The following is a 13,290-nucleotide window of genomic DNA, read 5'->3' on the forward strand; positions in this document are numbered from 1 at the left end:
TTATTAAATTAGTATTAATAACTATATGAACATAATAATAGGTCTGGCATTGATACTAGGTAGGGAATTAAGGGCCGTTCACATAGTTTTGAAAATCGTTTTATATTAAACAGAATAGCGGAGCTCACACCAAAACTATAACGATACCACGATACAGATACAATGAACGACATCATTGGGATCACTTTCTGAGCGATTTTCCCACCTGATGAAGGATAAACCATTGATAGCATTAAAATCTATTTGAACTTCAAGTGCACGGCCACTTAAAATGACAGTAAAGCTCATTGCTGAGGTCTATAACATTAGATTACCTCCAGTTGCTGTGAAAATTGACTACGTAATGCTTTTTAATCTATTACATTAACTAACTGTTATGCCAAAAGGTAAGAGATTACACAAACTATTAGATTCACTGTTAGTTACGCGAAACGCAGCGTGTTGAGGACATCTGCAAAAGTTTTTATTACAAGCAATATTAAAGGCAAGTGATTTGCGCGAGTGCCGTGAGCGAATTAGCATAAACGTATTGTTTGGTGATGTGGAAGATGATATAGTTATCGTTATAGTTATCGTTATAATGTGAACGGCGCTTCAGTGCTTGTATGATGAATGCGGATACTGTATGAACGATATAGTTATAAATATCCGGATAAGTTACGGCTGGCAATAAGGACGGATCTTTACTTAAGGCTATTGGGTCTATTTGATATTGTTCCACAATAATCAAGCTCATCTTCTCTTAATACAGACGAGATTGAGCCATTAGGCTACTGCTCCCCTCGACTCAAATCTACGTGCGGCTAGGGGCAGGACAGATGTCATGTCAACAAGATGGCCGCGGCTAGCGACTTCCGGTGTTTACGAATAAGCCCTATACTTTATCCAACAATTAGCACGGCCAGACGCTACATTCTGTTGTGACAAACCCTTGCCTGCAATGCCTTGAGCAGGGTTGTGGTTAGAAGGGCTACAGCAAACGCAGAAATCTCATTAATTTGAGCAGTGCAGCAGCGTCTTTTTCCATTCATACTAGATCACAAACTCAAATTGTTCATTACTGCCATCTATTGTTCTGTCACACATCTTTGCAGAGATCGTCTGATAATTATGTTAAGAACGTGTTGGAGGGAAGTCGACACGCCCATCCTATTTTTATGTCCGTGATGGAGTGAGGCATGACGGCAGAGATTGTAGAGATTAATTGCCCATAGCCTTATTTGTCCAAGTTCACGTCTCTTAAAAAACAAATATTAAAGCTTTCACGTTCGTATGTAAGCTGTGCAAACAAAAGATTTGTCAGTCTGCGTCCAAAACTTCAAGCATAGGCTACATGTGAGTAATAGCCATTTTAAATGAATTATACTGGTTTATTGCTTTTATATCAAATGTATATTTCTATTTTAACCGGAGTGTGTTTCCCACTGAACACTTAAAGGGGAAATTTCACAAGACTTTTTAAAGATTCTAAATAAATCTTTGGTGTCCCCAGAGTACATATGTTAAGTTCTAGCTCAAATATCATACAGATAATTAAATATAGCATGTTAAAATTGCCACTTTGTAGGTGTGAGCAAAAATGTGCCGTTTTTGCGTGTGTCCTTTAACATGCAAATGAGCTGATCTCTGCACTGAATGGCAGTGGTGTGGTTGGATAGTGCAGATTAAGGGGCGGTACCAGTGTTGTAATGTAACGAAGTAAAAATACTTCGTTACTGTACTTAAGTAGAAATTTCACGTATCTGTACTTTACTTCGCTATTTAAATTTATGTCTACTTTCACTTTTACTCCACTACATTTTCTAGATAAAATGTATACTTTTACTCCGATATATTTTCACTAAGCATATTCGTTACTCGTTACTACAAAAAATCAGAAGAAATGTGTGCGACCTCAATAAAGGAGGTTTTAGCGAATCAGTGCTTCTAGATTGATTTACGCATGCTCCGCACACTCAATAAGGGAGGTTTTGGCGAATCAGTGCTTCTAGCTTGATTTACGCACCCTCCGCACACTCTATTTCACGTACACTCTTTTTTAGCGTAGTGTTGCCAAAGGATGAGGATGGAAGCACAACTGTAAGTGCAACGACTGGAGGACCTCCCGTTATCGACCACCCCGACGATGAACAGGATGAGAAAGCTAACGTTATACATCCGTGGCCGTATTTGTAAGAAATGTTTTTGTACATTGGAATTAAAGATTCCCGATTACTGAATAAAGTGCCTCTTATGCCTAGCGAAAATCACTTACATTTTGTCATTTAAAAACTCCCCGTCCAACCTGAAGAATCACATCAAGGTACGTTAAAATAATAGTTATTAAGTAAAGCCACAATGTCAATGTGATTAAACCTTAGTTATCATAAGCCGTATTAGATAATTATCTGTCTAATGTGATGGCCAGGCGCACATGTTTAATAAACGTTAACGTTACACCGCTGATTTTCCATGGATTTATTTAATTCACAGAGAACTCTCAACTGAAACACGCTTAACTGTTTATGGTAACATTAAAGCATAACTGCCGAATATTCCCTCCGGTAGGCTAATGTTAGATTGAGAAATATTTGTTAAAAACATGTTAATCAGTGGCAGGTTAGAAAGAAAGTGTTAAGGACTATATTCACGTCTTTAAAAGCATCATACGTTTTGTCAAACTTGAGATTTCCTTTTATGTTAATTAACTTAAAACTCAGTAGTTATAGGATAATGTTGTGCTAATGTTATACATTGTGAATGTACGCTTGCATTGTATCAAAGTCACAGTGCTTTCATTGCCACACGACGAGTTGGCATTTTTTTCTTAGTAGAGCAGCTAACTTAAAGGGATACTCCACTTTTTTCAAAAATATGCTCATGTTTTGAAAGAAATAAGTTATAATGTATTTTTCATTTTTACCTGTAGTTCATACAAAAGTGAAATTTCTGCCTTTTTATTTGATGTCAGCTCTAAAAATATGCTGTTTGCTCTTTGAACTTAAGAGAATTGTGCCTGAAAGTGCTGGAAAAGACAGATTTTTTTTGATGATTGAGATTAAGAAGATAATGGGAACCCTGAATATGCTTTACCATAAGAAAGCCACAATAAAGTTCACAATCAAAGTTCTAACCGCTTGCTTTAAAAAAAAAAAACTTTTTACTTTTACTTCAAATACTTAAGTACATTAAATATCAGAAAATTACTTTTGATACTTAAGTACAGTATATATCAGATACTTAAAGACTTTTACTTAAGTAATATTTTAAAAGACAACTTTCACTTCTACCAAAGTCTTTTTCTAGTACAATACTTGTACTTTTACTCAAGTACTGCTTTCTAGTACTTTATACAACACTGGGCGGTACTATCCCCTTCTGACATCACAAGTGGAGCCAAATATCAATAAGCTATTTTTTCACATGCTTGCAGAGAATGGGTATCAAAACTAAGTTACTGGGCTGCTCTTTTTCACATTTTCTAGGTTGATAAAAGCACTGGGGACCCCATTACAGCAATTATAGGAAAAAGTCAGATTTTCATGGTATGTCCCCTTTAATTTAGTGGTTTGCCAAAATCTGTCCTGCCATAGTTTTGTAATGAACCTATAAGAGCACTAGCATTGTGTTTGCGCCACTGCTTTAGCAAAACATCTGCCAATCAAACAGTAAAAGAAATCCAGATATTTAAACGTCAATTTAATTTGTTGATAATAATTATTATTAACTATTCATAAATATTATTATAAAATGCTGTAATAAATGTTTTTATAAGTTATTTAAAATGTTTTTTTTCCGCTCTTTTTTCATTTTTATGCCTATTCATTGGCAATTTTGCAGACTGTCAGCTTGAAATAAATATTTGTGTATTACTAGACCAAAAGTACATTACATTGTTTTAAACCTAAAAGCCTTTTCTTAAAACATTCTCCATTAACAATTATTCAATACTTTTTTTCAGTAAAGTTTTATTATAGCTAGGTACTTTTTATAAGAACTTGTATTGTAGCACTTTTACTTTTACTAATAAGTAGCTTGTAGCTTATCTAACTACAGTTTAAGAGTAGCTTTCCCAACACTGCTTGTTGCATTTATATGTTTGGAGTATACTGAACTGAAGCTCAGATTTTATAATAATTTAAGTTTAAGTTCATAAAGACATAGCCCAAGATAATAACTACCAAATATTACCACAAAAGAGGATTAACAAAAATTAATAACAGAAAAATGTTAGTCATTGTTTGCTTTTTACTCGTGAGCTTTTTTGCATGTTCAGATAAAATCCAAATTCTCTAATATGCTGTGGTTTGCCTTTTTCCCCAAACTATTTTGTCTTATAAATCCCTCAGTTTAGTATATTGTCCATTTTGTATCATACACCTCATATAGAAATATATGTTAAAAATGACAAGTTCATTGCATTAGCGGTGCCAAGTGCAAGTCACACTGATAGCTTGAATGCACTGTAAATTGCTTTGGATAAAAGCATCTGCCAAATTTAGAAATGGTACTTTCAGTATTACTCCAATCTAGTCTGCATACTGTTTAATGTAAGCACTTGGCAAGCAGAAACTACAACTATAGGCGTACAAACATTTCCTTACGTTATGAAGATGGTGAGGGTGCGGGTGATCGTACTCCATGGTGTTGTGAGGAAGGGTGGTCTCATGTGTGTGAGGATGGCCCCCAGATGGGTAGAGGCCTCCCGATCCATTCAGCAGTGCCAGTCCATTGGGCAGTTTGTGATGGAGGTGATGGCAGGCCTGGGGCATCATTGGAGCGTTGTGTCCACATCCCGAGCGTAAGCTTCCATTTACGTGACCGGAGCCCGGCAGGGTGGAATATTCCAGAACATGGCCGTTCATCTCGGCAGACTGGTACAGGTAACTTGGAGGGTCGTATTCTACGAGGAATGATTTTGGTGTTAATACATTGACTACTAAAATGATATGATAGAGCCTATGAGTATCAATACAAAAAGCTGATTAAAGTATGAAGGTCAGTTGTAGCAAGCGCATGTGCAAAATGGAAAAGCGAACCAGAGCACATCTGATCAAAGTTAACACAGCGTCGGCTTGTGGCCTTATTTTAGAGAGAGGAGTGTCTGTGTTACTACTTATACACACGGCGGTGGCCAGCACTGTTTATTCTGTTACTCAATCTCATTGAGAGCGAGTGAGAGAGAAAAAAGAGAACTTCAAAGAGCCGGTAGCTGAGCGGCGGTGAAAACCCGGCCTGGCCTCTCTTCAGGAGTCGGACTCCAACTCAAATTCATTCATTCATTTATTAACATAACCTCTCTTAACCTTAAAGACATGCTACCTAAACTAAAACAATACAGTGCTGCTGGTCTCAATATTGCATACAAATACAATTACAACGTTAGTTGCAATAATAAATTCACGTTTGCAACAATGCTAATAGTTTGTTTGACATTATCAGGACAATTAAAGGAAAGGACAATTTAGGAAAATTAAAGGACAATTTAGGAAAATGAACATAAATTATGTTTACAGCACGTCACTAGCACACCAACCCGCATTCTATAACAGTGTTCACGCCATTAAAACGAATCGAACACTGGCGTAAAATGGACCCAGGTGTGCACCAAAAGTGCTAATGGGAAACCCCCATAAGTGTAAATGCGTGTCCCAAATCTTCAGGCCACCGTATGTTACTGTGCTACTGTACATTTTTCAATAAGGTTTGGATAAATTCCTGAAGCAATCTAATAAATGATAAAATATTTTTCACACCGTAAATGTGATAAAGGCATCATACAGGATGCACTTTACTTACTATGCAGGCTGTTTTGCTGACGGTTCCTCCACAAGCACATGACGATAAAGACCAGTAAAATAAGCACCATGACGCCCAGAACACAGCCCACGATCAGGTAGAGGAGACCGCCCGGCTGACTGGGTGTATCCTGTGGGTACATGCCCGGGGGAGTGATAGGGCGCTGACTGGGCACACCTGGAGGCTGACGGGCTGGAAAAAGAAAACAAATTGAGTATGAGACGACAAAACATGTGACCCTGTCTGTGATATCTAGTCTCATAATCTAATTATGAGATTAGGAACATCAAAGTTTGATTTCACTCGTTTACATGGTTTTACTCAGTCAATATTACAAATATCAAGGTGTTTTGGTTTGTTTCAATGTGGTTGCTTAGCAGGCCCAAGCAAATCAATTCAGTAGCCAACACATCTCTATGCCAGAGGTCCTTTATTTAATTCAATGCAGGTTTTTTCAGTTTTATCATCCACCAGACAATCAAAAGTTTTATTTTTAAATTGTACCTTAAAATAATATCCAGCATGTCCACAGCACAGTGCTGGATTTAAAACCAGTGCTGGATATACAAGCCAAAGTTAAATACGTAAGTTATAGGCTTCCCAAACCCCGAGTATGAGCAATAGCAATACCGCCACTTGCCCGCATTCGCTCATAACAATGTGTCTGTTGTTGGTAATAATGTAGGTCTGTTTGCACATGGTTTTTATTTGCTCTGGCTGTGAATGACGTCCTGGTTTGATTTCAACAGTGTTGCATTAAAAGCAGTTATCAGTAAATGATGTCAAGGAGACCCAGAACAAAGTCTCTTTGTCTTGCATGTCATAAAATGATGGCTTGCTCTACACTGTCATTACTGCAAAGGTTTATGGGTTCCTGTAAGTACTGTATAGCATTCCTGCGACAGGACTCTCACCTTTGGTCTCGCAGATCATGACGTTACTGTACTCGCTCTCGCCGCCGTCATTAAAACACTGCATCTTGATGTCGTAGGACGTCTCGGGTTGGAGCTGACCAATCATGTGCCAAAACTTGAAGCCTGGGGAGTGGACAGAGCAGGGGACAAGGAAGGCAACGAGAGCGGGGTTACTGAATGAGCCTGTGTTGTTCTCTACAAACCACAATTCATTTGCTCAATCTCGGTTTTCTGTCTTAATGCTCATACACACACATACACACATGATCTCGCTCTCATTCTCACAGTCCAAGAAGGAATCAGACAGTTGCTTTACTCCAGACAGGCTCCTTATAAGGCAACTTAACGTTTACTATGGCCCGTCGCCAAGATTCCCACTGAACACACTCATGACCCTGTGTACACCCACATCGTAGCAGCCGCTCACACATACACAAATTCAGAGCCAGGTCTGTAATTACAGTTTGTGCCACAATATTTATCTGTGTAGCTGGTTTCGCCTCGAATACAGTAAAGACATGGAGTACTCTGAATTACCAGCTGCTATACTACATAACAAGAAGAGAAAAATAAAAACACACACTTATAGACTTACACACACACACTGAAAAACATCTCTAATGCATCACAGATTGTTCTGTGCTGTATTTACACAATGTACCACTGTTTCCAGTGTGTGGCGCGGCAAATGAAATCATCTTTTGTTGTGAATTTGCAGAATTTCAGCCTGAATTGAAAGTGACTGACTACAAAAAATTGTGGATGCTGTGAAATTATACAAATAAACAGACAACGGGCTTTTATATTATGTTGTCTTTGCTACTACTGGCCCAGTGAATTTCCTGTGATGAGTCTCATGGACAGCCCTCCTCAAACTCACACCACTAGACAGTGAAGTGGGCCGTCCTCCTCAACCTTATGCCACTGGACAGTGATAAGGATAGCCTCCTCAACCTTACGCCATTGGACAGTGAACTGGACAGCCCTTCCCAAAATTTTCCCATTGAACTGTGAAGTGGACAGCCCTCCTTTACCTTTGGACAGTACCATTAGACAGTAAAGTGAACAGCCCTTTCCCAAATACATGCCAGTGGACAATGAAGTGAACAGCCCGCCTCAACCTTACGCTATTGGACAGTAAAGCAGATGGCCATCCCCAAACTCATGCCGTTGGATAGTGAAGCAGGTGGCCATCCCCAAAGTCACACTTTTGGAAAGTCAAGCTTCCAGCCCCCCCCCCCCAAACTCATGCAATTGGACTGTAAAGCAGATGGCGATCCCCAAACTCATGCCACTGGACAGTGAAACAGGTGGCCATCCCAAAACTTACACCTTTGGCAGGTCAAGCGGCCAGCCCACTTAAACTGATGCCACTGGACAGTGAAGCAGATGGCCATCCCCAAACTCATGACATTGGACATTGAAGCGGACAGCCCTCCCAAAACTCATGCCATTAGACTTTACAGCAGATGGGGATCCCCAAACTCATGCCACTGGACAGTGAAGCAGATGGCCATCCCCAAACTCATGACATTGGACAGTGAAGCGGACAGCCCTACCAAAACGCATACCATTGAACTTTACAGCAGATGGCGATACCCAAACTCAAGCCATTGGACTTTACAGCAGATGGCGATCCCCAAACTCATGCCATGGGAGAGTGAAGCGGGTGGCCATCCCCAAACTTCCACCTTTGGACAGTAAGGCGGCCAGCCCCCCCCAACACTCATGCCATTGGACAATTAAGCAGGTGGCTATTCCCAAACTTACACCTTTAGCAGGTCAAGTGGCCAGCCCACTTAAACTCATGCCACTGGACAGTGAAGCAGATGGCGATCCCCAAACTCATTACATTAGACAGTGAAGCAGACAGCCCTCCCAAAACTCAAGCCATTGGACAGTGAAGCAGGTGGCCATCCCCAAACGTACACATTTGGACAGTAAGGCGGCCAGTTCCCCCAAAACTCATGCCATTGGACAGTGAAGCAGGTGGCTATTCCTAAACTTACACCTGTAGCAGGTCAAGCGGCCAGCCCACTTAAACTCATGCCTCTGGACAGTGAAGCAGATGGCCATCCCCAAAGTCGTGACATTGGAATGTGAAGCGGACAGCCCTACCAAAACTCATGCCATTGGACTTTACAGCAAATGGTGATCCCCAAACTCATGCCATTGGACTTTACAGCAGATGGCCATCCCCAAAGTCATGACATTGGATAATGAAGCAGGTGGCCATCCCCAAACCTACACCTTTGGACAGTCAGGCAGCCGGCCCCACCCCAAAACTCATGCCATTGGACAGTGAAGCAGGTGGCCATTCCTAAACTTACACCTGTAGCAGGTCAAGTGGCCAGCCCACTTAGACTCATGCCACTGGACAGTGAGGCAGATGGCGATCCCCAAACTCATGACTATTGGGCAGTGAAGCGGACAGCCCTACCAAAACTCATGCCATTGGACTTTACAGCAAATGGCTATCCCCAAACTCATGCCATTGGATAGTGAAGTAGGTGGCCATCCCCAAACTTACACCTTTGGACAGTAAGGTTTTCAGCCCCCCAAACTCATTCCATTGGACAGTGAAGAAGGTGGCCTACCCCAAACTTACACCTTTGGCAGGTCAAGCGGCCAGCCCACTTAAACTCATGCCACTGGACAGTGAAGCAGATGGCTATCCCGAAACTCATGACATTGGACAGTGAAGCGGACAGCCCTACCAAAACTCATGCCATTAGACAGTCAAGCAACCAGACCCCTCAAACCTGTGACATTTAGACAATGAAGTAGACACCCCTCCCCGAACTCATGCCATTGGACAGTAAAGTGGACGGCCCTCCTCCAACCCATGCCAGTTGTTGAGTCAATGTGGCAAAATGCTTAAATAAACAAAGTAAAATAGCCAAAGTATTTACATTTTTGGGTGGAATCACCCTATGAATTACTTGCTTGTAGTTGCCTCTGCGTATCAATCTGTGACTACTTTAATACTGAAAGTGTTTAATTTCTCGCATTACCTTTAAAGATACACATTCACAAAAGACTTTAAAAAGACTTTAGTTATTATAAATGAAGTTTTAACTTAAAAAAACATTCAAATGTGCTCTGTGTACCCTTTAATTCCTATCTGGCACACTGCTTAAAGGTTGTGGATAGCTTTATTAAAACCTCAAGACTTATGAGGCCATCTCATCTGCACAGCGGGCTTCTGACCGCTCGCCGTTTGTACATCTGAGGAGATGTTTGAGGGTCACGCCAGACGTAAAAAAAAGAAAGAGGGGGTAAAATGCAAAAAGGGGAGGTGGTGCAGTTAACATTCCTCTCAGAAAGTTGAGTTTCTTTCAGAGCGGTCAGTGTAGGGTTTCAGTTCGGACCCATTAGTGCGGCAGTCATTTATTAAAAACACATTTTAGACTGGCTCATTACTCTGATCCCAGGACTAACTACACATCAATCATCAGGTTATGCTTCCCTTGCCCCGCCCCTCTCAAGAGTTTCGGGTGATACAAGACCCCTCTGCATCACACTAAGGGCCCCAAACAGTTCCTTAACAACGGAGCAAACGCAGACTAAGTGATCTCACCTTCCACCACATCTCTTTTATAATCACTGTCATTGTCGCTGTCTGTGGGCCGGTAGTAGATGTAGAAGCCCTGGATGGGGGTGTTGTTGTTACTGGAGGGGGTGTACTGTAAAAGAAAGAGAAATACATATTTGTACACAGGAAATGACTTCAAGTAAAGATTATTTCATCAAAGATACCAATTTGAACCAAGGTGAACCATCTAGACACACTTTCCCCTTAATTAGCCAATTAGAAGTACAGTTGATCATTCTGTGGCGTAATCCGCACTTTGCGGGCAAGCTTGTTTTGTGGTTCGGTCTGGACACTTTTTACACCCTTGTTTTTGAATTAAGCGTGAAATGTGATTAGTATTTAATTGGCCATTAGATATTAAAGGCACATGTTTAAGACCTTAACGCACAGTTGCACACACTGGTTTTACTCTACAGACCCCGAGCTGTTAATGTGAGGTTCAGAGTTATTCCTTCAACAGACCAGAAACAGAAACAACATTTGTTTGTACAAGTGGCGAGACCCTTTTTAAGATGAATGTGCTAATAATACACATACAGAAGCTTGAGAGGAGAGAAAAACAAAGTTTATACAGTGATGAGTTATTGAGTGCTTGACAGAGGCTCTGTTCCAAAATCTAACGAGCCGCCTCGATGTCTGCTGTCTATATTGGCAGTCGCCTTCTAAGTCACTAGTGATGGTAGTGACTGATTTTAAACACTTGACTAAAGCTCGCATCTGATTAAGAAGTTATGACGTTAGCACACTAAGCGGACAAAGCAATACTCAGATAAGCACAAAGAATGCAAAGTATACATTAAAAGGAAAGTTCACCCAAACATAAAAATTCTGTCATTATTTTCTTATCCTCATGTTGTTGTAAACCTGTATGAATTAATTTTTTCTGATGAAGATTTTGATAAATGATGATTGTAACCATTGACTTCCAATTGGTACCGTTAACTGTGTGCTTACCATCATTTATCAAAATATCTTCTTTATCATTTATCACAATATTTCCATAATATTTGTTGTCCTACTATGGAAGTCAACGGTTATCAGCTGTGTGCTTACCATCATTTATCAAAATATATGCTTTTGTGTTTTTTTTTTTCATTTTTGGGTGAACTATCCCTTTAAGAAATCAGATATGCCACAGACTTTAATTTGAAGATTTAAATTAGTGCTGAGCAAAAATTAATCGTGATTAATCGCATAAAAAATAAAAGTGCATTTTTGCATAATATATGTGTCTGTGCTGTGTGTAATAATTATGTATATTTAAACACAGACACATCCATGTATACATTTCAGAAAAAAAATGTATATCCATCTTTTGTTTATATATAATATAGAATATATAAAAATATAAATAAATATATATAGACATGTAAATATTTCCTAAATATATACATAAGTGTGTGTATATATACATAATAATTACACACAGCACACACTTATATCTTATGCAAAAAAATAAATTTTATTTTGTATGCGATTAATCGCGATTAATCTTTGCTCAGCACTAATAAAAAAAAAAAATTTAAAATATAAAAATTTCTCTAAATTTGTACCACATCTTACAGTAAGTATTTTTACTGTGCTCAATGCAATGCGTTCTGGGATTGCTGTTCTATAAAAGATGCATGCAGAGCTTGGCTTTTCTGCCAATATTGGCCAGAATAAATTTCTAAGGCATCTTTGTTTTGCTGCCCACTGCTTTGAACAGTGTCATAGTTAAACCTATGCTTTAAAGTGCCCTAGAGAGGCAGCTTACTAAGTTTTGAAACAGAGTTAAGCCCTTTTCAGACTAAAATTCTGGAAAATACATGGAAAATGTGTCACATAATCATTTTGAGTTTTGGTTAATTCCTACAGCCAGTGATTTTCTCGAAATCTGTGCGTGTTTACACATATCCTGTAAAGATCTTATTTCAGTGGGTGTATCCATTTCTTTTTTTAACATTTCCATCTCATTTTTAACAAAACCATGATAATACTGATAACCGTGATAACTTTGGTCAATATAATCATGATATGAAATTTTCATATCGTCCCATCCCTAGTATTACCAAATGTAAAATTACAATTTTGTAATTGTGCTCTTAGTGACATTTTTTAGCTACCTGATCTCTTCTTCATTCATGTTTGCAAAATGTTTTTTAGTTGTGAACATTGAACCTAGAGTACTCCCCCTTTTTGGGAAAATAACCAGCCAAGAGTGAGGTGATGGGGTGGTGGAGGGATGCTGTGAAACTTGTCGCGGGATAGAGTTTAACATGCGCCTCCCGAATTTTGTTAAATAAAACTTCATTTAAAGCAACACTATGTAGTTTCCATGTAAAAATGACTTACAGCTCCCCCATGTGGTTGAAAAGTGCAACAGTGCTGGCAGGGGGAGGGGCGGGTTTTACAATTTGTCTAGTTCAAAGTTGTTCTATCACTGAAATAATTTTTGGGACATTATTTAAAGGTAAAAAAAAAACTACATAGTGTTGCTTTAAAACAAAAAAGTTTGAACAAAAATTATGTCACTGCAATGACACACACATCATCACTATGACAACCACTTTTATTCACATAGGGCACATTCCGGAACTGATCCCGGTATGGGAAGCAAGAAACAATCCAGGGATCAATTCCAGGATGTGTTTGGTTTCACACAGAAGGCCCCTTTGAATTTTTATTCCAATTTTCTAGAAATTGTGAAAGCGGTTATAGTGATATATATATGTTGAAGTAACTTTGTATTATCTAGCAGTTAGTGTGATTATGTTTACAGATGTACTCACAGTCCAGCGGAGCATGATCTGCGTGTCACTGACAGCATCCGTGGATGAGATGTGAGGGCCTGCGACCGGGCGGTTTGACACAGGTGGATTTGACAGGGACACCTGATACGGCCTGGAGGTGGCGCTAGCGGGGCTTTCACCGTAGTTGTTCATGGCAATGACACGGAAGCGGTATGTGGAACCTGAACATTTGGCCATACATTAATGACTTTGTTCAAATCATAACACTGGA

General features: G+C 39.6%; 1 protein-coding gene across 1 annotated transcript in view; it reads right to left on the reverse strand.

Annotated features, from left to right (window-relative positions):
- The window catches only part of cdon (cell adhesion associated, oncogene regulated), a 46,493-nt gene that overhangs the window by 2,819 nt on the left and 30,384 nt on the right, over positions 1–13,290 (reverse strand). Inside the window, exons 13-17 of the mRNA XM_073853343.1 lie at positions 13,059–13,240; positions 10,273–10,378; positions 6,693–6,815; positions 5,779–5,970; positions 4,584–4,882 (exon numbers count right to left, since the gene is read on the reverse strand). Of these exons, the coding sequence (XP_073709444.1) occupies positions 4,584–4,882; positions 5,779–5,970; positions 6,693–6,815; positions 10,273–10,378; positions 13,059–13,240 (902 nt within the window). The remainder of the gene's footprint in view (positions 1–4,583; positions 4,883–5,778; positions 5,971–6,692; positions 6,816–10,272; positions 10,379–13,058; positions 13,241–13,290) is intronic.

Source organism: Misgurnus anguillicaudatus, chromosome 15 (genome assembly GCF_027580225.2).
Source record: "Misgurnus anguillicaudatus chromosome 15, ASM2758022v2, whole genome shotgun sequence".
Lineage (NCBI taxonomy): Eukaryota > Metazoa > Chordata > Actinopteri > Cypriniformes > Cobitidae > Misgurnus > Misgurnus anguillicaudatus.